The 26,027-nt window shown below is 50.3% G+C and overlaps 1 protein-coding gene across 5 annotated transcripts in view; it reads right to left on the reverse strand.

Annotated features, from left to right (window-relative positions):
* NUP54 (nucleoporin 54) overlaps nucleotides 1-26,027 on the reverse strand; it is a 768,463-nt gene that overhangs the window by 351,498 nt on the left and 390,938 nt on the right. For all 5 annotated transcript variants that reach the window (XM_069626313.1, XM_069626314.1, XM_069626312.1 and 2 more), the window contains one exon: nucleotides 6,193-6,279. In XM_069626313.1, the coding sequence (XP_069482414.1) occupies nucleotides 6,193-6,279 (87 nt within the window). The remainder of the gene's footprint in view (nucleotides 1-6,192; nucleotides 6,280-26,027) is intronic.

A 26,027-nucleotide genomic window follows, 5' to 3' on the forward strand; every position in this document is an offset into this window, starting at 1 on the left:
GACATGGGAGGGGACCTGGATCTGATGGTCATTTCTGAGCAGACGCTGCGGCTCCTCTAGGATTGGGGCCTCTACCTCTGGCTTTGCTTTGTCGCAGACCCCTTGGAGGGTAATATGCGGGGCTACCTGACGTTTGTCCGGTATTGAAGTTTCCCGTGCAATAGTTGTTACGACTTGCACAGGACTGCCCTCGAAAAGACAGCCGAGAGTTATTTCCTCTCTGGGGGGAAGGTCTTTGAGTGATTTGTTGTAGAGACTTAAGAGTCTCATGCTCTTGACTGCCTTTCTGAAGAGGTTAGCTTCTTCAATTGGTTTATTGATGAGCGAGGCCTGTGTTTCGGGCTTAAACCCTGAGGAACATAGCCAAGCGTGCCTTTTGAGTAAGGTTCCTTGGGCCAGAGACCTGCCTGCTGTTTCAGCCATGTCCCGAGTGTTCTTTATTACATTCTGGTTCACCTGCCTTCCTTCGGGCACAACAGAAAGAAGCTTGGACTTGACGGGTTCTGCGACCTCTTAGAGGCCTTCCTGAAATAGGTTCCACTGAGCGTCAGCATAACTCGCTAGCAGCGTAATATTAGTCGCTATACGCGTGGTATTTGCGGCAGCCGAGGTGACTCGCTTGGTGTCCAGTCAAATGGTCGAAAATAAAAGATCGAATGACCATTTGATCTTAAGTCAAATGGTGGAAAAAAAAAAATGGTCGAATTTTTGTATTTATATATTTTTTTAGTTTTGGTTGTCAGAAAAAATAATATAGAAAAAGGGGGGGTTGGGGCGGAACCCCTCCCCCCCCATAAAAAAAATGTTTTAAAAAATGTTTTCGACCATTTGACTCTCGATCATTTGGTTTTCGACCAAATGACCTACAACCGACTCTCTTGGATTCCCTATCTGGAGGTGCTTACCCTGTGGCAAGGGGTAACTCCTGCCCGTTTCCGGGTGGTAGTCACTACCAAAGAATCGGGGGTGGCGTGCCCTTTAATGTATTGTGGGTCTGAAGGAGCTGGCCGAAATAACTTTAACTCTTGGGTTCACTGCCCGGGTTTGAGCTGGTGACACAAGGGAGGGAGCCAGTCTTCTCTTAATAGAATTAAGGAGGGGAATGGCCTGGCGAAAAGGAGGTTTTCCCTTAAAAATATCCTCTACAAAGTCCTGCTCAGGCACTGCCTCTTGAGTAGAGATTTGAAAATGCTCAGCTGCCTTTTTTAATATGGTATTAAAGGCCATCTGGTCGTCTAGAGGCAAGGTCTGGCGAGCCGGGGTGGATGGAGGGGAATCCAGGCACAATACATCAGTGTCCTGATCTTGATGGGGAAGCGTCCATGGGTCCGCTCCCACTTGCTGGGTTTCTTCCCAATTGTCAGTGGCGTCCGCCTGGTCCTCATAATTCTGTAGGAAGGAAGTTTCTTCATCTTCACTGTAAATGTCCCTAGAAGTGTCCATCTGGACGATATCTTCCTGCTGGACGGGGACAGAAGGCTGATCTTCTTGGAAATGTGCAGCAGAATGAAGATTAGGCTCTCCACGAGATCTTTTCAGGGAAGGATGCTCAAAAAAAAAAAAACATTCTTTCAACAGGGTCCATACACCCTTCAAATGTCTCCCTTGTCCGTTTGGAGGACCCGTTTGGAGGACCCAAAAGGGGCTACGGGTGGAAAAGCGTCGTCTTCCGCCCCTTGGCGCCGAATTTTGTCTCTCAGGGTGTTGGAAAGAGGCTCTTGACTGTCCTCATAGGTATCGGGAGAATCGGGGCCCCATGGCGCATCTGAAGATTTGCCCGCGGCCTGTCCCATGTTTTTCAGCGGAACAGGGATAAGCCCAACCGCCAAAGTCATTCTCTCGATGCTGTCTTCGATTATCGCCGATTCGTGAGATAGTGGTTCTGAAGGTCTATCAGTAGATTTATTACCTTCGCCGGCGTTAGAGGGCCTAGCGGTCCGTTTTTCAACTTGATGCCTAGTTGTGATTTTTGGGCCTACCGGGGCCGGGAAGGCTTTGGATCTGTACGATCCAAGGAATCCACCGAAATTTTCAATGGCCTTTCACCTTTTTCGACATACCCATTGAAATAGGTGCAGGGGTTGTGTGCTTAGTGAAATGTGACTGTACGCCCCGGTCGTCGAGTGTTGTCCCTGAAGCGAAACCAGAGTCAGGCCTTAAAGGGTCGGGGACGGGCGTGGCGGACCTAGAAGTGTCTGCCTCGAGGTCCATCACATCCGCAATGCATATTTGATCATCGGATGTACTCCCGTCACTTTCGGGAGGTGGGGTAAGGGGACTCCACCCACAACATACCGTACACGGCCCACCGCTTTACACAGCGCTCCTTAAGGGTCTTAGGCTGAAGGAGGTTACAAGCCGCACACCGCTTCTCGTCGTGATCTAAGGGGAGACAGCCTTTGCACGTCCTGTGTTCGTCCTTCCAAGGATATCTGACCATACACTTAGGGCAGAACCTAAAAGGAGACCTTTCCATAGCAAAAGGGGAAGATGACCAGACCTAAAGGGGAAAGAGGAAAGACATAACAAAAATATGGCCACCCCGACCCCACTCTCCCTACTGTGAAGGTCGGCCAGAGGGCCCGACCACGTGGAAGCTCCGGCCGCCGGATCTTAGGTGCCGAAATCCACCGCAGTAGACCAATCCCCCGCAGTCTTTGTCAAAGTTGTTCTTGGCGTCGAAGTGACTTAACGGGGAATAACCGACAAGTCGGTGTAAGATAAACAATGTTTCTTATGTAAGAGCTCTGCTATAGGGCGACCAGTTATCTGGGAGGAAAAAAACAACCTGTGGGACCTCGGCGCATGAGGGATTTTGGGTACACTACAGATCACGATAGGGATAGTGTTACAGACACACCTATGCCGATGTCCCCTTTCGGTCCCCGAAAGACGAGATGCAATACTCCGCGGTTACCACTGGATGTCGGACCATATGCACAGCATGTGATTCTAAGCAGATTAACAAGCATCAGAACAAGCTATACTCCTCACAGGCAGAGACCTCCCAGAACGAAGTAGAGCACTACCGCCAACAGGTGGCCCTGTATTGGTGCACAGACTAGGAGAGAGAATGGGTGGGGCACCCGATAACACTGGAGGAAGTACTAGAAGCCATCAAGTTCCTCCAGTCTGGGAAATGTCCCAGACCAGACGGGTTCACTGCAGAATTTTATAAGCAGTTTTTGGGGAAGATTGCCCCCCCATCCCCACCTATTACAGATGTTTCACCAGAGTGTGTGACGGCAAGCTGCCGGAATCTCTTTGAGATGCAGTAATTGTGGTAATACTCAAACCAGACAAACCCCTGAACGATTGCTCCTCTTATCATCCTATCTCTCTTATTCATCTAGATAACAAAATCCTAGTCAAGATATTGGCATCTAGACTGGCACCCTTAATGCAGAAAAAGTTAAGAGCAGACCAATCTGGGTTCATTCCCGGTCACTCCACGCCCCATGGCCTTCGTAGGATGCTCAGTCTGATGTCCACGGTCCCACAGAGCCAGCCGACTTTGGCGGCACTTTTGGAAGCTACCCAAGTATTTGATTCAGTCGAGTGGCCCTTCATGTTTACTGTGCTGCGTAGGATGGGATTGGGGGAGAAGTTCATCTCACTGGAATCACTGTTATATATGCTACCCAAAGCCAAGATCAGGGTGAATGGTCAAGTCACTTCTGATATTATGCTGGAGAGGGGCACCCGACAGGGCTACCCCCTGTCGCTGTTTGCTCTAGCCATCGAGCCGATGGCAGAGAAACTGAGGGACACTAACATTCATAGGGGTACGCACTTAATAATCGGGTGGTGGTATCGTTGTATACAGACGACATGGTGATATTCGTGTCTGACCCCGAGTTTAATCACAACCCAATCATGCAAGATGTACTAAGATTCGGGGTGGTCTCCGGTCTCAAAGTAAAACCAGCGAAATCGGTTTCCATTGACCGATGATTTAGCTCAATTTGAGGATGAATGGGGGTTCCAAAGGCACACCAGACATAATCTATATTTAGGGGTCAATATAGCCTGTGATCCATCGATTCTATTCACACATAACTATCAAAAAGTGCTGGACCAAGCCACGTCTATCCCGAGATGCTGGATGAACCTACCATTAATGTTTATGGCAGTGTCTCCTTGATAGAAATGGCACTACTACCAAACTTTTTACATGTGTTTCGGAATGTTCCACTGTTGCCACCCAGCAAGTACTTTAAAACCCTTGCAAGCGGCTCACTCTGCGGTCACTGCTTGTGAACAGCACATGCTTAACGACCCAAGCGTTCGACATGACCAAGTCATGCTATACAATTTGTTTTTTGCTATAATACCGCCCTGATGAAGGTTTTATCCGAAATGCATTGGCACCAGAGTATTATGGGCAACTTGAGATGCAAACTCATTGTGTGATTTACAAAGACAAACTTTGGCAGCAAATATTACAGGAATGTGAATTAAACAATTCCTGCCAAGAATCAAACAATTCTTTGAATTTCATTACTTTCATATGGAAAACTTGATACTTAATCTACTGCATACTAAATATTAGCAACCTAACTGGGGCTAACTGTGAAGCGCCTTTCCTAACAAAGTGGAGTCACTTTGTTTCCTGGAGGTTTTAGACACATGAGGTGAGACATTTACTCCCCAGAACTCCCGATAATCTATATCCCTGGAGTTCCCCTTACTAGCGAGAGATGCAATGTCTCCTTTACAAAACTGCCGAAACTGATGTGTTTCCGGGATCTTTATCCAAGGGGAAAGTTTATATCATTAACAGAATTGCGAACCAAGGGGAAACTTACAACCCTAGACATATTCCTATATTTTAGACTCCAGAACCCCTTGAGACAGCTGTCCCTGACCTTTCCTGAGCAGCCAGCTGTAGCTCCCATGCTTGATAAAGCACTTAAAAGTGGTTGCAGGGACAGGGCTGGTTCGGTGCTGAACTCCATGAACCTTGCGATAAGGGGAGTGACAGACACATCCCCCTGGGAGAGATGGGAAAAGGCACTGGGACAGGAGATAAGAGGAAACCTGGAAATATTGCTGCGAGGATAAAAAAAGTGGCTTGAAACACTCAGCACAAACAGATTAATTTGAAATACCTGTATCAATTCTACCACACGCCTGCTCGGACACACCGATATTTACCCGAAGTTTAAGATAAATGCATGAGATGTCAGGGTGCTCCGGCAGATTTTACGCTTGGCATGGTACTGCCCGCAGATTGCCACATTCCGGGAACAGGTATTTTTAGCTATTTGCGCAAAATAATACATTTTAAAAAAAGGATCAACGGAGAAGGCTCCAGGCAAGAGTTTCTTCATGGCTGCATGTGGCTCTGTGGTTTTGGCGCTCTTTTCAAGAGCCAGAAAAAGATCACTGGTCGGATTCTTGTCTTTTGCAAGGTCCAGCACTCTGATCAGGGGACTTTTAGGACTTAAATAGTGTCTCTGGAGTTACCCTTCATTCCAAGCGACCTGGGGTCTCTGAAAATGACAACCCCCGACCCAGACTGGCGAAATCCACTAGCGTCAAGAAGATCTGCATTTTGAGCCAGCCCATGTCGTGCTGCGACCTTGCAGGGCTGCAATACCCCAATACGCAGAGCGCACGTTCACCCCCAGAAGGGCAGCTTGGCACTACTGACAGATAGAAGAGGTTGATGGTTACCCAAATGAATGGTACTCATGTTATTGACCTCAGAAGGTTGAAGGGCTGAGTGGACCTGCCAGGATTAGAAACTGTGACCATGAGGTCAAACATAGGCCTCTGCAGTGGATGCATTAGTGCACTGAGCCACAGACAGGTGATATAATCATCCTAGGGGAAACATTGTAAGGAGGGGATGAGGGGGGGAGATGGGGGGGGGTTAAAAAGCACCCCTGTACCAGGAGCTACCTGGTATATCAGCTCCCTGATCACACAAAATTGTCAGAGATCCAAAAAAAACACACAATGAGTCCCAACAAGGGAACAGAAACCTCAAAACGAACTGAATTTTGCCCCAATATCGACAATGCAGGGATTACCAACCTGGTTCTTTTGTACCCAAAAGCAAGCAGCGATACTGGCTTTCTTCATTGAATTAAAACATGCACTTTATTTGGACATTTAGCTCTACAGGTACTACCCATGGATGAAATACAAATAATGGGCATGGGTAGCAGAACTAGAATTTCATACCTGTAGTTCCCGTACTAGCAGGAGTAGAGAAACTAAATGCAGAGCCAGATGGTGCAGTTGTGGTTGCTCCAAACCCTCCAAATCCACCTAATGAATAGAGAAAATAAAATCTGTTAAAACACTCTTCACAAGCAAATTCTACAAAAAGTTCAAGAATTAATGCTAAAGGAACACTACTATTGATTACCAAAGGGTACATAATTTGCCGTTCCTTGGCTAGGTATATGTGGTAGAGACTGTCTTCAAATGAAGGGTGTGCTGGGGAGGCATAGAAACCAATATGCACTGACATTTTAAAGTTCTAGTAGAGTATCAGATAACTAACACAGGATTCAGAGGTGCTCTGGCAGTTTGCACCCCTAATGTCCTTGAAGCTAGATAATCTATGCAGGTACCACTGAATTCATGATATTTTCATGGCTTCAGACTTTCAGGTCATTTATGGTGCTGTATATCTATTTCTAAAAGACATCAATGTGTTCATGGGTTGTCTAAAATAACATTTTGCTTAGCGACTAGAAATGATTTACTGAAACGAGAACATGCTGCGGGTTCAACACCAGCTGAAACGCAAAAGGTGTAAATACAAGTATGCAGCGACTCAAAAGTTTAGTAGGGGTAAGAGTTTGAATGAAGCATGCAATGCTGAATAAGTAATTGCAGCGGAAAGAATCGGGGTTAGCCCATGAATGCAGCGTTAATTAACCCACGAGTGGGATCGGCTTGAGTGCAGCAGCTCACAGGGAAGCATGCTTACCTCTTTCTGTCTCTGATTGGGGAGAGCCAGGTCTGGGAAGAGCACCAAAGAGTGGAACTTTCAGTCCTCAACTAGATCACCAAGTACCCAGGAGGATAATGGCATTGGAGATCCACTTCAATCTGGCTTCCATAATAAACACTGTGTGGGCCGGATTCTGAGCTTGTGCTAAATATAGCGAGGAAAGCAGACATTCTCCCCTCCAGTTTCCAACACCATCCTGGGTGGAAATACTGAGTGGAAAATGCGATTTCCAGCAGCAAAAGCTGCTAAGAGCTCACATTGTGGGAGAAATATGTGCTCCAGTGGCATTGCAAGCATTTCTCAAAAGAACGGCACTTTTCAAATTTAAGAAGTTTCCTTCAACTTTCATTAAACTAGAAAAGTGGTGCTGCAGTCTGAGAAATGCTATGTTCATAATGGGAAAAAGTGTGCAGTGGAGTTTAACAGCACCTCCCAGGGTACCGTTAACAAATGGCGCTTTAGGCTGGTCCAGGAAGGCTGTTCTGGCCTCTTAATACAGTTCTTACCAGCCCATTACATGTGAGGCGGTTGGCAAGGCTGTTGTCATGCCGTAAATGACAGCTTTGCAGGAGTGGCAGACTTTGTTTATTGCCGCCACTCTCGTATTCCATCAGAATACATGTCTTCATGGAAAAGTGTCTTTCCACTCAGACACGGCACTTTTCCATTATAACGCGCACCTCAGAATCAGGCCCTCTGAGATTGCACTCATGCAGGTCGGACTTTCGTTCGGATGCTCACCACTTCAAAATCTCTTTTGGACCACTCCTCTTTCCTCCTCATTCTCCAGGCCATTTGGTTTAACAAATCTGCTCTAGCCTGGTCTCTTACCTGGAAGGTCACGCCTTTCAGTGCTCTTGGAACTCTCAACCTCTAACCCATCCTTCCTTCCTACCAGAATCCATAGATCAACCTTTGAATCTGCTTTTCACCTTCCATACCTCGACCATAGGTAGACTGATTATATCCCTTTGGCTTTCACCATCACCTCTTTGCTGACAACATGCACATCTTGTTCTCCTTTCCCCTCCTTTAGCTTACATCACTGAAATAATTACCTACTGTCCCACTGCAATAAGTCAGATGGCTCTACGTTGCTTCATGCTGAACTCTGAAAATGAAGTATTTTCTCCCGGATCCCATCCTCATCCCTTCCATCTCCTACCCGTTATACTGCCTTGCTCCCTCGCCCAAGCCTCGCAACCATGGGGTCACTCTTTGAAGGAGAGCTCAGAGTTCAACAATGAATTCTACGACTGCCTCTGCTGAATTCTACGACTGCCTCTGCTGCTCTTAGGAACCTTCTCAACAATCAGAAAATTCATACATTTATTACTTGCCACACACCAAAAAACATCACCCTAGTGCCCAGCAAACTGGACTACTGCTCATGCATACTCCCCAGGGTTCCACTCTACTCCTTCCTCCCTGTAGATAAAGTCCTCAGCTTCGCTACCCACCCTCGACAATCTATCCAGATCCTCCCCCAGTTCTAAACTACCAACATCATGCTGGTTGGCTCTCCATGCACAACTGCTCCCTTTTCAAGTCCTTCCCCTAGCCTACAAACCTATCAAGGGTTTTGCTCCTCCTCCTCCTTGTGTATAGGCGCGTTACAAATGCCATATCATAACGAGGAAGTTCCTCACCCCTCATCTGACTCCTCCATTTCCTGCAGTGCCACATAATTCAAATGTGTTTATTTGTACATTACTCCAGTTTGGTTTCCATTTTCCCTTTCCAGGTTATTACCTTCGTAATTCACTTAATTTTCACCATGGTCTATGAACTTTGTTCACACGCTCAAACTGGCTCAGTACTCATCGTTGTGTAGGCACCCTTCCAGGGAATGTCTCCACTCCACAAATAAATAACGACATAGTACTTGCGCGTGGATCGCTTGATTTGTTTGGGGCGTGGGAGGAGATAGGGCGCATAAGGAACAAGTTACTTACCTGTAACTGTTCTCCAGCATGCGTCTGGCATGGAAACAAATGCTCATGAAAATTCCACATCATGCTGGGAATCCTCAGTAAAGAAATAATCAGTTTCGTTTCTGAACTGTCTTTCTACTAGTAACCAATCACTGGTCTCTGGGTCATACGCCACCCTCCGCCCCAGCCAATGACTGCCCTCTACCTAAGCCCCTTCTCTGGCAGTCATCTTCAGATTTAGTAGCACGTAAAGTGGCAGTAGGACCAAAAGCAGAGGGGTTGGGGGGAGGGTTTGCATGTGAATCCATGCCAGACCCATGCTGGAGAACAGTTACAGGTAAGTAACTTGTTCCTTCTCCAGCATGGGGTCGGGCATGGATTCACATGCTCATGAATACAAGAATACATAACAGTACACACATGCACAACCACGGGAGGTAGCAAAGCTCAACATTAAGCATTTCAACAACTGAACATTAAGCATCACTTACATCCTCACCAGGCTCACCTACAAGCGAACAGGTTGCGCAGCACTGCCTGGCCGACTCTGGACTCCTCCCTGGAATCCCAGTCGACGCAGTAGAATCTCGTGAAGGTGGGAGTCGACCTCCACGTAGCAGCCCTGCAGATGTCCAGCAGGGGCACACCAGACAGACACGCTGTAGTAGCAGCGATCGCTCTGGTTGAATGGGCTCTCGGACGGCCGGCCAACGGTCGGTTTGCCAACAGGTGACAGTGCATGATGCAGCCGGAGAGCCATCTGGAAATGGAAGCCTTTGAGAGGGCCTTCCCTTGGTTCACAGGGCCAAAGTTCACAAACAGCTGTGATGTCCTCCGAAAACTCTTTGTGTGGTCCACATAGCGCTCTAGCTACATCCAGTGAGTGCAAAGTCCTCTAAGCCGGCGACGGGAAGAAAACAGTAACACCAAGGGCTCGTTGAGATGGAAGTTAGACGGCACCTTCGGCATGAAAGTGGGGCGCGTCCTCAGCACTACCCTTGTCTCATGGAATGACAGGTATGGAGGTTTACAGGAGAGGGCCTGGATATCTCCCACTCATTGTGCGGAGGTGATGGCCACAAGAAATGCTGTCTTCCACGATAGGAACTTCAGCGGTGCCGAATGCAAGGGCTCGAATGGGGGACCCATGAGCCTGGTCAGCACCATGTTGAGCTCCCACGCCAGGGCCTTCACCGGCGGGAACGAGCGGAACAGTCCTTACATGAACTCCTTCACCAGGCGGTGAGACCACAGCGACGACCGCCCCGGAGTTCTGGTGTAGCAGGAGATAGCCACCAGATGGATCTTGATGTGATGGAGGCATGTGCCAGCCCCGCCTTGGCCAGTGACAGCAAGTATGGCAGCACTTGAGGGGCCATAATCCGTAGAGGGTTGATCTTCTGTGCACGGCACCAGACAGAGAACCTCTTCCATTTATGGCCATAGCACCTAAGAGTCGAGGATACCCTGGCCTTTGCAAGGACCTCCTTGCAGTCCGTCGGGATATCGTAGCCTCCGAACTCTAGTGCTGCAGGAGCCAGGCCTGCAGGTTCAGCGATCCTGAGTCGTGATGTAGGATGGCGCCTCCTTCCCTGGAGAGAAGATCCGCATCCATCGGCAGTTTGACTGGGGAGGGGGGGAGAGGGGGGACGCTGACAAGCCCAGAAAGTCCAGGAACCATATCTGCCTCGGCCACGCCGGTGCGACGTGGATCATCCTGCACCAGGACCGTCTGAGTTGACCGATGAGTCGCAGAAGCAACGGCAACAGTGGGAACGCATACAGGAACAGGCCATCCCAGGGCCAGGAGAATGCATCGCCCATGCTCCCCGGCTGGGCAAACCTGCTGGCGAACTTCCGGCACTTGGTGTTCGTCGCCGTCGCGAAGAGCTCTATCTGGGGATTGCCCCATCGTCGGAATAGTAGATCCACTTGATCCTGCCAGAGTTCCCACTTGTGGCACGAGCGCAGCTCCCTGCGGAGTGAGTCGGCGACAGTGTTCTTTACTCCTGCCAGGTGGAAGGGTACCAGGAACATCCCCTGGGCGATGGCCCAGTGCCACAGATCCTGTGCTTCCTTGGATAGGGCTGGGGATCTGGTGCCCCCTCATTTTGGTTGTAGAACATGGTGGTGGTGTTGTCGGTGCAGATCCGCACCACTTTGTCCTTGAGGGACGGAAGGAAAAACCTGAGGGCCCAGAACACGGCCCGGAGCTCCAGGACGTTGATGTGCAGGGACCTCTCCGGGAGCCAAAGGCCTCTTGCGTGGAGATCTCTGGTGTGCGCTCCCCATCCCTCCAGGGAGGCGTCCGTCGTCACAGTTTCCTGGTGCGCTGGGGTCTGTAAGTCCATGCTCGCCACGAGATGCATGCGGGTACCCCACCGCCGGATCACATGACAGAAAGTCTTGTTGAGTGGGATCTTGTCTTCGAAGCTTCCCGCCGCTTGCATCCAATGGGCGTCGAGGAACTCCTGCAGTGGCCGCATTCCGCAACCTGCAGACACACGAGGTAGATGCACAATGACATCATGCCAAGCAGGGACTTGATGGCCCTCACCCTGGCCAACAGCCGTTGTACCTTGCCCAGGATGGCCCTCGTCCTTTCCTCTGACAGTGAGGCCAACAGCGCCACTGTGTCGAGTCTGGCTCCTAGGAACAGGGCGTCCTGCGACGGTACCAAGTGGGACTTCACAAAGTTGATCGAGAATCCCAGTTCCATGAGCAGGCAGATGGTCTTCACGGATGAGCCAATCGTCCAGGTAGGGGTATACGTGGATCCCTGTAGGTGCAGCCGCGCTGCCACCGGTGCCAGGCACTTGGTAAAGACCCTTGGAGCCGGCTTCAACCCGAAGGGCAGGGCCTTGAACTGGTAGTGCCGCCCTTGGACCACGAAACGTAGGAACTTTCGATGTCCTTTGTGTATGGGGATGTTAAAGTAAGCATCCTCCAAGTCCAGCGACGATAGGAAGTCGCCTCCCTCCAGCTGTCCCAGCACGTGCTGAAGGGTAACCATCCGGAACATCTGGGCTTTGATGTATTTGTTGAGGCGCCGAAGGTCCAGGATGGGCCGCCAGCCGCCGGTCTTCTTTCGGACATGGAATTACCACGAGTATACTCTGGGGCCCCAGAGACAAGTTCTATCGCGCCCTTTCTCAGCATGGCTCGTACCTCCAGAAGCAGCTGTGGAAAGTGGTTTTCTTTCCTGGCCACAGGAGGGAAATGGGGGCACCTTCTTTGGAACTCCAGAGGGTGTCCGTGGGCCAGGGCATCCAACACCCAACGGTCGGTGGAGATGGACTCCCACACGCCGATGTAGTTCGCCAGGTGGCCTCCCACCGGGATTCTTAGGTGGGGGCCCAACGTCACGGCCTGTTCAGTCCTGTTTCGCCGAGGCCTTGCCACCCTGGGCTCCTTGTCGACGACGGTATCCACCGGCCTTGCTGCATCCTCTGTAGGCTTCCTGCGACGAGGAACAGGCAGCTTGGCGGTACGACGATGAACTGCCACCAAATCCTTTGAAGGCACCTCGAGATTTGCCTACGGATGTCCGAAAGGACAGCCATCGTTGATGAAGAGTGCCTAGGGCACGGGCCGTCTCAGTGTCCGCTTTGATGGCCTGTAGCGACTCATCCACCGCTTCCCTGAACAGGTTGTTTCTGTCGAAGGGCATGTTCAGTACCCTAGTCTGCACATCCTGACGGAAGTCGGTGGCCCTGAGCCAACCATGCAGGCAAACGCTGTTGCCCATCTGACAAAAAACGGTATCAGCAATGTCTGTAGCTACAGTGATGGCGTGATCCGACGCCACCTCGCCTTCTTGCAGGATTTCCAGAGCCTTCGCCCTCTTGTTGTCCCGGAGGAAGTCCAGGATAGGGGCGATCTTTAACCACAGCTCCGCATCATAGCGGGCCGTGATGGCGTTGGCCGCCTTAATGGTAGTCAATGCCGATGAGATGACTCAACGTCCAATGGCGTCTAGCTTCTTTCCCTCGCTGTCAGGCGGTGAAGTGGAGGATGACACCGTCGCCCCGGCCGCTCTCTTCTTGGCTGCCGCAGAGACTACGGAATCCGGTGTCCGTTGCACCCTGAAGCACATAGGAGCGGAATCTGGGACCCGGTACTACTTCTTGTACTGGTCTGTCTTCGCAGGGGCCATGGAAGGTTTCTTCAGAAGGGACAGACACTCGTTCCATACGTCGTCCAACAGCGGGATAGAGTATGGTTTTCCTCTTGGCTTCCCGCCATTGGTAAAGAAATCCCTCTTTCTTTTGTTCCTCGGGGCACAGCTGGATCAGCTCCAAGGCCCTCGCGATCATAGCGTGAAAGGAGTCAATTTCGAAAGGGGAGTGGGGGTATGTCCAGGCGGAAGACGGGAGATCCATTCCGTCGTCGCCACCGTCAGTCCCCGTCGTCGCCGTCTCTGTCCCAGTCTCTGTCCCTGTCTCGTCCCTCGGATGAGGGGATGCGGGTGAAGGCTGTAAGGGAGGGGGAGGATGGACTCTCCCCCGCTTGCGCTGTGGGCTCCCCGACTGTCCAGGCGCCACTGGATCGTCGGCTGGGGGGTAAGAGCAACCTTGTCCTCATCTCCGTACACAGGGTCTGCAAAGCCATCAAGATTGCTCCTGAATTGTCCTGTGGCGTAGGCATCGTTGCGACGGGAGCGACGGCTGGGGCGTGGGGTCCTCACTTTCCTCCGTGGCTCCTCGTCAGCTCCACCATTGCTCTCTACGTCCGCCTCGTCGGGATCCTTCCTGTACGTCCTGACCTCCTCTGACTTCTTGTCCAGGATAGCTTTGACGACAGCCAGCTCATCCTCAGAGGTGGTATCTGTGTCCGTTAGGGCTACCGTGCCCCCCTCTTTCTCGTCCCGGGGTTTCACGGGAGTGTTCTCGATAGGCTGGAAAGATGTTTCCCTCTGCGGTGGCAGGGAAACTCTAGGCCCGGAAGTCATCTCACTGGGGTAGCCGCCGCGACTCCTTCAATCGAGGCCTTTGCGACTTTGGCTGCTTCTGAGGCCTTCACCTTAGGGGGAGGGTCACCGCCTCACCCCCCCCCCTTGGCTTTCTCGGTCGGGATCGACCAGAGCTTCTCCCAAAGCTTACCCGGGTTCTCCGACTTCCTTTTCACCAAGCCAGAGCGTTGGCTCGTGGATGATGGCGTTGGTGACATTGCGCCCCGTCTGGCAGTCGAGGAGCCCGAACCAACAATGCTCCCGGTGCCCAAAGACTCACGGTGCTTAGCCTTTTGTTGGGCCCCTGTAGCCGGAGCACCCTCAAAGGTCTTAGAAGACCGCTCAGACTTCTTCTCACCTGCTGCTGGGCTCTTCGCCCCCAGCCAGTGAGTCGTTTACGACGGTCCTTCATGGTCCGGGCGGACATATTCTTGCAGAACGCAGAGTCCTCCTCAACATGCGACTTGTCGGCGTGTAGGCAGTAGAGACAACGCGAGTGCTCATCCTCCTTAAAGACGTTCTGCAGTCCACATCCTGGGCAGTTCCTAAACAGTTTGGATCCAGTAGGCGTCAAAACTCCTTTGTCCTGGGCCATGTCCGAATCGAGGTAGGCCTCAAAGGTCTTCCGGAATCCTCCAAGAAGTGTAATTCGACGAAAATCCGCCCTTGAGGGGCGTAGACATTTCCAAAACGGGTCCCCGTTGATCTGAAGAAGAATCGATGGAGCTTGAGGCTCTAATTGACCGAAAAAATAAGAGTAAACTCTTAAAAAAAAAAAAAAAACGAAATATGCAGTAAAAGCTCGAGAGCTACAGCACGAGGACTTCCAGTACTTGAACGTGCAGTAAAAATCTGAAGATGGCTGCCAGAGGAGGAGCTTAGGTAGAGGGCAGTCATTGGCTGGGGGCAGTATGACCCAGAGACCAGTGATTGGTTACTAGTAGGAAGACAGTTCAGAAACGAAACAAACTGATTTTTTTTTCTTTACCAAGGAGTCCCAGCCTGACTATGGGGAATAATCATGAGCATGTGAATCCATGCCAGACCCCATGCTGGAGAAAGGGGGTGTAGGCAAATAGTGCCCTCTGTCAACAATTCCCTTGCGCAGGTCATGGACTGATGGCTATCGCAATGAGTGAAAAGTGGACGACTAAGGGTATTGTTGTACATAGACTGGGGCAATCACCTTGCTATATGCTGATTATGTGTTACTCTATTTGACAGACAAGGTCAACACCTTGAAGAGGCACCACAACATTTGGGTGTTGAAAACAAATTAAGCAATACCAGTTAATGAATGTTCCTCTGTGTGGCCAGGAATTAGTTTAAATAGTTGGGCACTAACATGCAGAGGGCAAGCAGAATCCATCAGTAGAAATTTGGAGGTGGCTTTGGGAGCATTTAAATAACAGAGTCTTTTAAAACGGTGCAAAGATCCCATTACCAGATTAGCCTGGTCGAGCAAAAAACCCAGGTTCACCATATAAATATTGACCAGGCCTTGCGAGATATTAGGGCTGGAGATACCTTGCTTATAATTATACTACCTGCACATGGTGAACGGATAAAGCACTGCTGATGGAGGTGGTAATGGAAAATGCCTAAAATCAGACCTGGGAGTCTGGGAAGTGTGCAGACGTCTCACACTCCTCTCAAATTAGCACCTATTGACAAGAGATTCCAATAGGGACCACAAAGAAGGTGTGACTCCAGCATAAGCAAACCTTACATTTCAGTGGGATACAAGACTAAAATCAAGGGGAAAGAAGATGGTGCTACAAGGTTGATGGTCGTGATCTCAATTTCAAAAACCAAGACCCCTGATGGATGTGTTGAGGGGGGAGGAGGGGGCTATAAAGGTTGAAGAGAAGCTAAGAGGATCCGTTAGATCTACTTTTTATAGTAAAAAGTTGGGGTAGCAGTGGACACAAGATGGTGAAAGGGACAAGTGTGCCATGAGCACCCTGCTTCTCACCTACATACTCACAGCTGGGAATGGGGGGCATCCATTTAACTCAAGGCCAAGGGGACTATGCCTATAAAAGCTTTAGCCAGATAGAAGGATCTCAACACAGGCATATCCGACAAGGAATGAGGGCAAGCCTGTCAACATACAAAGAAGCACCTTGTAACACAAGGGTGTAGATCTACTATAGAGTACGTAGCCAATCTTAAGTGGCAACATACCAAAAAATATAGTAAGATCCCTCCTATAATTTTGAAATACAAGCACTGGTCCAGTCTGGATGCAACATTTGTTTCACTTTGGCCTTTCCAGGTGTTTTGTCAAGACGGGTCAGGAATCCCCATCAGCTGAAGGGGTAGGACTACTAGGGATATCTCCAGAGTCAGTCACACCTCTGAGGTGCCCTGTTGCGGTTGAGGGCCCACCCCAACTCCTGTCCCTCTCTCCTTGCACCATCATTTTTCTGTGCAGTCCACATATAACTTCAGCCAAACTTCCATTGCAATATGCTGGTCAGTGTTTCCATTTCTTCTTTAAAACACTTTATCCCAACAGATCTATTAAAGCATCAGAAACTGAACCCTAATCCAATGCATTGCAGAGTGGGGTTCATACCAACATCTACCAACACCAGGAAGAAGACCAGAGACAGAAGCCACATCACCCAGATGATCAGACACCACAAGTGCCAGTACCAAAGCAACGATAGCGAGCAACAAGCTGTATTCATAAACGGCAGATGGAGGGGCTGCACGGTACTGCCAGAAAATGTCGACAAGTATGCACTGAGACTGAAACTCCCTAGACCGCAAGGGACAGTTGGAGGAACACCAACCACCCACCCCGCTACCCAATGGAAGTTACCTCAGGGCACTCGGGTCAGTGTCCCGGAACTCTACTACAGACACTTGCCTCCTTGAGTCGCTCATCACTAGTACGTGGTGGACCCATACTAAAAAAGTTTATCCAGTTACGTTTGACTCATTTACACACACACAGCACCCCCCACACGATGGGGTCAGATTTGCCAGGGAGAGCCAATAACGGAAGGCTGGTGGGGGTAGAATGTAAGCAGGAAACATGGGTCATTTGGGTGAGGTCAGAGGTGGAACTGGAAAACTACCAAAAGAAGGACAGGAGGGAGGAAGGAGTGGTGCAGTGTGGAAGTGATTTTTGGAGCAGGTGAGGTACTAGCTAAGGAGTGAAAGCGGGAGTGCATGTTTGTGTGGCGAGTGTCTTTAGAAAGATTAGTTTAAGGAGTGCCTGTAAAGCAAATAGTACTGAAAGAGGGGGAGGGGCGAGAGGGGGAGTAGTGGGGCAGAGGAGAGAAGTAGTGGGGGCAGAGGAGAAAGGGTAGTAGTGGAAGAAGTGGCAACATCAAAGCGTCAAGGCAAGACCTAGAAGGGGAGAGAACACCTGAGGTATAGGAGATTGACGGGAGGAATCACGTGGTTAAGAGGAAAGAGTAGGAAAATGAATGGGTATGCTAGACTGAGGCCTGAATCAAACTGGGTATTTGTAAGGTACAATTCCCAAATTCCAGTAGAAGACCAACTATTGGATAGTAGAGGAAAGATTAGGAAGTCCCTGGGGGAGTAGAGGGAATCGGTGTTGTGCGTTTTGGTCCTCGCTACTAATTACTTAACCGTGATAATGTTCTCTCTACTGGATCTTCCTCCGACGTATTCCTCATCTTAGATATCTTTGATATCTTCGTATTCAGCTTCGGAGTAGAGGGTGCCGTCGACTCGTGGCCACCTTCCTGCTCTCAGGCGTGAGGTTGACACCAGTACAAGTAGCAGGCAAGGCACTGATTGCCTCAGTTCATGTTTTTTCTCCCTTTCTGTTGCACATCATTCTTGAAGGTGACGAAACCAGACTTTGAAAGAGAGGAAGCTGTAAAACAAGTTCACCCAAGGCTAGGTTGGGAGGGTGATGAGGAATACGTGGGAGGATCATCAAGTATAAAGAACATTAACAGGGGTAAGTAATTTGTTCTTCTAATGAATTGCGTCCTCGCACATATGCCTCATCTTTGAGAGACTCCCATAGCAGTATTCAGCTCGAGGTAGGTAAAGGTGAATTTACTTCAGAGTCACGTTGTAAAGAACATCTTTGGCAAATTTAGCTTCCTGTCGCGATACAGAATTGGGGTAGTAATGGTGTGCAGTGAAGACCAGTTTGCATCACAGTACATCTCCTGCACAGGCACCCCTTTTCATAAAGCCGAATAAGTAGCTACATCTCTAGTGGAATGAGCTCTCAAGACCATCCAGGACTTCATTGCCAGCCAGAGTGTAACACTCGGTAATGCACAACACAATCCATCGAGACATTGTCTATTTAGTAACAGCCTGTACCAGTCTGACCTGTATAAACCACAAAAAGAAAGCCTGCTAATCTAAAAGCTCAGCTCCCTTTTGGGGTCCAAGCAATGAAGCCTCTCTTCATCCTTGGAAGGATATGGCAGTGGATACAAAAATGGTAAATCAATCTTTTGTGCCAGAAGAAATTAAAATACCACCTTGGGTAGAAATGAAGGTCGAACTCTCAAAACAACTTCGTCCTTATAGAAGGTAGCAAAAGGTGGCTAGGAAGACTGGCTTGAAGCTCACTCAGCTTGCAAGCCAAGGTGATCACTGTCAAAAAGACAGTCTTCAAAGTCAGCCCCCTAAGTGGACACGAGTGAAGAGGCTCAAAATGAGCACACATGAAAAGGCTCAAAATTAGCTCCCATCAAGAGGTTTAGCACTAAATTAAAGTCCCAAACCAGAACAATAAAAAGAACCGGTAGAAGATGTTCATCAATCCCTTAAAAGTTTAAAATAGGAGCTTAACAGAGTTTTGTTCAGGTGAGCACTTGAAAATGGGTAGCGCTGCCAGATAGCCCTTTGCAGTAGAAATCTGCAGCCCTTGATGGGCTAGAGAACACTGATGGTGTGTCACAAATAAAAAAGGGTTAATATTCCTGTCTCTTCACCAGCTGCAAAACTTGTTGAAACGGCAGCAGTATATAGCTTTAGTTGCTGGCTTCCTATCCGAAAGCAACACATATTACGTCTTCCAGGAGGTCCCAAACTCTGCATCGCATCCTCTCAGAAACCAGGCGTGAAAGCTCAGAGTTCTGATTTCTGGATGGATAATCTGGCATTCCTCCTGAGTAAGTAAATCTGAGAATTCTAGGGCAGATTGACATGTCTAGCAGGCCGGTGTACCACGTCCTCCTGGTCCAATCCAGAGCGATCAGGATAATGGATTTCCACAACCTCCTTAACCTCCTGATGACACAAGGAATGACGGGGATTGGAGGGAACGCATACAGCAGTGAAAATTCCCAGTCCATCAAGAACAAGTCCCCCAGAGCTCCTGTCTGCAAAAATTCCCTGGAGCAGAACAGTATGCATTTCCTGTTGACACTGGACACAAACAGATCCACTTTAGGGGTTTCCCAACGGGTGAATGTCCCTAGAAGGACTTCCTGAGTCAACTCCCACTCGTGAAGAGACTGTGCTCTGCATGCTGTGAGGAGTCAGCAATGAGAAGAGCACAAGGTGTTCATGCTTTTAAACAAACACATTTATTAAATGACTAGGTTGGGGAAATGCCTTTCTAGCCCTATTCTAAAGAGGAATTTCCCTACCTAGAAATCAAAACTAAGGATCTGTCAGTCAGGAAGTCTGTAACCAATAATCTGTCCTTGTATCCAAAATGTCCTATCCTGGCCCCAGACTATAAACAAAACAACAAGAGGATGCAAGGAAAGGTCTTTGTCTTGATGATGGCTAAGTGTTCAAAACCAAAAGTAATAACTCCAACAAAAATGTTCTAAATGTAAAAGACCCTTGGACCCAGAGAATGTTTCCCTTGCCCTAGATTCTTCTAATAGGATTGCAAAAGTGTTATTTTTAGCAACAGTTCCTTTAGACGTGCTTTAGACTCACAACGTTCTGGTTAATAACGTTCTGTACAAGTCTTTCTGTGAAGCTTCTTGCAGCTTTGTAGATTGCCTATATACTGCCCTGCCGGGAATCTATATTCAGCTTCAATTGCCTGTTATACTCTCCTGCAAGAACCTGTTTCTCAGTTCTTTAGTTATATCAAAATAGCATATACCATGAGCTGCTTGGTATATCTAGCCTTGGCAATGATTGTTCTAACTTCTCCCCCCATAGGCATCTCACACATCTGTATTGGGGTTTGCCTTCAGACCTTTGTCTTGACAGCATTTATAAGACAGATACGATATGGCATTTATAATTTGCCTATACACAAGTGTTTCAAACATTCTTCTTATTGGGCATTGTTTTTGTAAATGTTGGGCTTTGCCGACATTAGCAATTTCATACCATTCAAATGTTCATGGGCTTGTTGGAACGCCCTGGGCTCTTCAGCTGCTTTGGGCAGATCGCTAGTCTTTTCCAGTGTTTCCGATACTCTTCACGCCTCTGCAGGATGGGGCCTTCATCCGCTTTCTATTGCGAAGTGTGCAGACATCCTCCGAACATCTTACGGAGCTCAGCTGTGACTTACCGGATTCCCTTTTCATTCGGGAGTGAAGACTGCTGCCTCGTCGGGTGGTCTGACCTTCAGGAGCTCCAGCGCAGCTCCTTTAATCCCCCCGACCCTCTTGGCTCACACACCAAGTCTTCTCTTCCCCTGGTCCGGTGGCCTTCTCTGTGTTCACGATTCCCGACTTGGGGGAGCAACGTCCTCTCCTGCACTGCTCACCTTCACAGTAAGTTTTCCATTTTTAAATGTTCCGCAAAAAACAACTAGTCTGCATGTGATACTTCAAGTTTTTTACTTTGTACAAACTCCTTACTCCTCTTCCTCGTCTCAGTACCCGAGTGATTATGGGAGTTGGAGTCCATGGATGACATTCTATTCTCAACTCTCATCTGGTTTTCCATCGGCAATTTACATAAGGGCATATCAGAAAAAGGTGTTGTGCATGTGTTAAAGGTGTTTGAGTCAAAGGTGAGGGCCAGAGCAGAATGGCAAAGGGCCATCACAAACTCTGGTGTTAGGGGGTCTTCCTCATGTGAAAGGGAGTCAGGGGGATACCATGTTTTCTCTAATGGAGTCAAAACATCTCTCCAGTAGTTTTCTCCCATCATATGCTCCTCGCTCATATAACCACCCCGAGGGTCAGGTAGCAGCTACCGTCCCCTGGCCACATGGGAGGAGGTCATCGCCCAGAAAACCGTGATGAGTCCATCGGATTCATCACACTGCTCAGAGCGTCCTCCGCTGTGCGCTCCTCTCCAGCTAGGTGAACGGCTGATAAAGAGATGATTCCTTCTTGAAGAGCCCAAAACCAGAGCTGCAGTGCCTCTGTTCAGTGGTAGTGACCGTACAAAACCTCTCTTGTTGAGGTAATGCATGGCAACTGTGTTGTCAGTCATTATCCGGATATTCTTTCACCGCACAGAGGTCAGAAAGGCCATCAGCACCACTCCGATTGCCCTCAATTCTAAAAGGTCGGCTTGTAGTCTAGACTCGGATGGAGACCAATGAACGCCGATTGTCAGATGGTTTGCATGAGCTCCCCAACCTGTAAGGGAAGTGTCCGGAACTATGGTGATCTCCGGCCTTGGTTGCCAATAGGGTTCTCCCTTAATCACATTCTCCTTAAAGGTCCACCACAGGAGATCCCGTGCGGTCTTGCTCTGAACCTGAAGGAGGTCCGTCATCCTGCCAGAGAACTGCAATCATTGGGATCTGAGAGCCCACTGCAGGGAATTTATCCTCAGATTGGCCTCTGGCACCAGAAAAATGCAGTATGCCATAACACCGAGCAACTTCAGAAAATCAAAGGTCGGCAGATGTTGGGCATTCTGAATCTTCATGACCATCTGCTGAATATGCCGAGCCCTCACCTTGGGTGGCAAAGCTTTCCATGGGAAAGCATCCAGGAAGCTTTTGGGAAGGCATCATGTGAGACTTCGAAATTGAGGGAGAAGCTCAGTCTGTGCTGGTGATGCCGATATGTTCCAGAACTTGTTCGGGAGAGAAAGCCCTGCTCAGCCAATCATCCAGTTAGGGGTAGATGTGAATCCCTCCCCTCCTTAGATTCACCGCTACAATTGCCATCAACTGGGAGAAGACCCTCAGGGCGGAGGGGAGCCAGAATGGCAGCACTCGAAATTGAACATGAGAACTGCCAATTGCGAACCTCGGGTACTTCCTGTGCTTGCGATGTATGGGCACATGGAAGTAAGCATCCTGAAGGTCGAGAGATGCAATCCAATTCTGGAGCTGAAGGGCCTTACGGATCACTCAAAGAGTTACCATCTGGAACTTGTCCTTCCTGAGAAACTTGTTCAAGCGTTTCAAGTCCAAGATGGGTCATAGTCCTTGGTCCTTGGTCCTTTCTTGGGAATTAAAAAGGGGGATACCATCCTTGAGTCCTCCCCGCCACATGTACAAACTCTATTGCATCTTTATCTAACAGGATAATAACCTCCTGTAAGGAGGATCCTTCAACGAATGGCCACTTGAGGGGAAATTTGGAGGCCACTTCAAAAAAGTAAGGCAGTAACCATGGGCTACTGTTTGCAGGGCCGAAGCATCGGACGTAATGCTTAGCCATTCTTCTAAATGCTGCGTCAGCATACCTCCCACCACAGTCCTGTGGACTAAAGCCCCAGAGAGGTTTTGGTGGTGCTGCAGATGGCAGAGAGGCAGAGATTGTTTGGGTAGCTCTACCCCCCCAGGTGTGTGTGAACCATGAGGTAGTCTCCTCGGTCCTCTGAGAGAACTGTACTCTTGTCCTTCCAACTAAAGAGTAGTAACGAAATGTCCTGCCTCTCCAAGCCTGCAAGGCCGCATAAGGGCCTGCTGTGGATGATGAATCGCTGCACCCAAAGATTTTGTAGCTGCTTTTGAAGTTTGCAGTTTCTCCACACTCTCATCGGCTTTTGATCCAAAGAGCTCCGAGCCATCGAAAGGCATATCCAACAGCTTTGCTTGCATGTCCGTGGCAAAACCCAATTTGAGTAATCACGCAAACCTTCTCGGGAGAGCACTTGGCATGACTAACACACTCCGCAGCGTCTAATCCAGACTGCAAGGATGTGATGTCCTCCGAAAACTCTTTGTGCGGTCCACATAGAACTTCAGCGCTCTAGCTACATCCAGCGAGTGCAAAGTCCTCTCGGCCGGCGGCGAAGGAGACGGGAAGAAAACTGGCAACACCAAGGGCTCGTTGAGGTGGAAGTCCGACGGCACCTTGAGCATGAAGGAGGGGTGCGTCCTCAGCACCACCCTCGTATCGTGAAAAGTCAAGTATGGAGGTTTACAGGAGAGGGCCTGGATCTCTCCCACTCGTCATGCGGAGGTGATGAACACAAGAAACGCAGTTTTCCACGACACGAACTTCAGCTGTGCCGAATGCAGCGGCTTGAATGGAGGCCCGATGAGCCTGGACAGCACAACGTTGAGCTCCCACGCTGGGCCCAGAGCCTTCACCGGCAGGAATGACCGGAACAGTCCCTTCATAAACTCCTTCACCAGGCGATGGGACCAGAGATGATCGCCCCGGGGTCCTGGAGTAGCGGGAGATCGCCGCTAGATGGAGCTGGATGGAGGCCTGCGCCAGCCCCGCCTTGGCCAGCGACAGGTATGGCAGCACCTGAGGGGCCGTAATCCGCAGAGGGTTAATCTTCTGTGCACAGCACCAGACAAGAGAACCTCTTCCACTTGTGTCCATAACACTTGATAGTCGAGGGCGCCCTGGCCTTTGCAAGTACCTCCTTGCAGTCCGCTGGGATATCGTACCCTCCAAACTCTAGCGCTGCAGGAGCCAGGCCAGCAAGTTCAGCGACGCCGGATCGTGGTGGAGGATGGCGCCTGCTTCTCTGATGAGATCCGCGTCCGTCGGCAGTTTGACTGGGGGGGACGCCGACACGTCCAGAAGGTCCGTGAACCAGATCTGCCTCGGCCACGCCGGTGCGACGAGGATCATCCTGCACCAAGACCGCTTGAGTTGGTTGATGAGTCGCAGCAGCAACGGCAATGGAGGGAACGCATACAGGAACAGGCCGTCCCAGGGGAACGAGAAGGCATCGCCCATACTCGCCGGCTGGGGGAACCTGCTGGCGAACCTCTGGCACTCTGTGTTCACCGCCGTCGCGAACAGGTCGATCTGGGGATTGCCCCATCACTGGAAGATGAGGTCCACTTGATCCTGCTGCAGTTCCCACTCGTGGCACGAGCGCAGCTCCCTGCTGAGTGCATCGGTGATGGGTGTTTTTTTATTCCTGCCAGGTGGAAGGGTACCAGAAACATCCCTTGGGCTACGGCCCAATGCCACAGATCCTGGGCCTCCTTGGATAGGGCTGTGGATCTGGTGCCTCCCTGCTTCCGGATGTAAAACATTGTCATGGTGTTGTCGGTGAAGATCCTCACCACCTTGCCCTTGAGGGACGGAAGGAACGACCTGAGGGTTCCAGAACACGGCTCGGAGCTCCAGGACGTTGATGTGAAATGACTTCTCCTCCGGCAGCCAAAGGCCTCTTGCGTGGAGATCTCCGGAATGAGCCCCCCCCATCCCTCCAGGGAGGCGTCTCATCACTGTCTCCTGATGGGCCGGGGTCTGGAAGTCCATACCCGCCGTCAGATGCGCGCGGGTGCCCCACCACCGGATCGCTTATCGAAAGGTCTCGTTGAGTGAGATCCTGTCTTTGAAGTTGCCCGTCGCTTGCATCCAACGGGCGTCGAGGAACTCCTGCAGCGGTCGCATCCGTAGCCTGCAAAGGCGCATGAGGTAAATGCAGGAGGACATCATGCCGAGCAGGGACTTGACGGACCTCACCTTGGCCACGTCCATGGTCGACAGCCGTTGCACCTTGCCTAGGATGGCCTTCGTCCTCTCCTCCGATGGAGATGCTAGTCGCGCCACTGTGTCAAGCTTGGCTCCCAGGAACAGGGCGACTTGCGACGGTACCATGTGTGACTTTGTGAATTTGATCGAAAAGGCTAGATCTGTGAGCAGTTGCAAGGTCTTCCTTGCGTGTTCGACGGAGAGTTACCTTGACTCTGCCCAGATGAGCCAGTCGTCCAGGTATGGGTAGAAGTGGATCCTCTGTAGGTGCAGCCCCGCCACCACTGGTGCTAGGCACTTGAACACCCTGGGCGCCGACTTCAGTCTGAAGGGAAGGGCCTTGAACTGGTAGTGCCGTCCTTGCACTACGAATTGCAGAAACTTCCGATGTTTTTTCAAGATGGGGATGTGAAAGTAGGCATCCTCCAAGTCCAACGGCGAAAGGAAGTCGCCTACCTCCAGTTGTCCCAGCACGTGCGTGCTGGAGGGTAACCATCCGGAACTTCTGGGACCTGATGTACTTGTTTAGACGACAAAGGTCCAGGATGGGTCGCCAACCGCCGGTCTTTTTCCTTACGAGGAAGTACCGCAGCCTCTTTGGGACGAGTTTGATGGCTCCTTTCTTTAGCATCACGCGTACCTCCAGTAGTAGTTGTGGGATGTGATTTTCCTTTCTGGCCACAGGTGGAATACAGGGACACTTTCTTAGAAATTCCAGTGTGTCCCCGCAGGCGAGAACATCCAGCACCCATGGACTCCCACACGCTGACTAAGTTTGCCAGCTGGCCTCCCACCAGGAGGCCACTAGTGCTCAGGTGGGGGCCCGACACTACGGCCGGTTCAATCCTGCTTGGCGGCAGCCTTGCCGACGAGATCCTCCTTGCTTTCCGCATCCTCTGTAGGCCTCCTCCGACAAGGAGTGAGCCGCCTGGCGGTACGTTGAGGAGCTGCTGCCAAATCCCTTGGAGGCACCCTGCTTGCCTCCGGAACCCCGAAAGGGCGGCCGTCGTTGCTGGAGAACGCCTAAGGCACAAGCCGTCTCTGTGTCGGCCTAGATGGCTTGCAGCGACTCGTCCACTGCCTTGCCAAACAGGATGTTCCCGTCGAAGGGCATGTCCAGGAACATGGTCTGCACGTCTTGACGGAAATCGGTTGCCTAGAGCCAAACCGCGCCGGCAAAGCCAAACGCTGTTGCCCAACTGGCAGAAGCTGGTGTCGGCAGTGTCCGTGGCCACCGTTCTGCCGTGGTCTGACGCCACCTCTCCCTCCTGTAGGATCTCTAGGGCCTCCGCCCACTTGTCGTCCGGGAGGAAATCCAGTAGGGGAGCAATCTTAAACCATAGCTCCCTGTCATAGCGGGCCACAATCGCGAGGGCGCT

This window comes from Ambystoma mexicanum, chromosome 6p (assembly GCF_040938575.1).
Source record: "Ambystoma mexicanum isolate Mex_15411 chromosome 6p, UKY_AmexF1_1, whole genome shotgun sequence".
NCBI lineage: Eukaryota > Metazoa > Chordata > Amphibia > Caudata > Ambystomatidae > Ambystoma > Ambystoma mexicanum.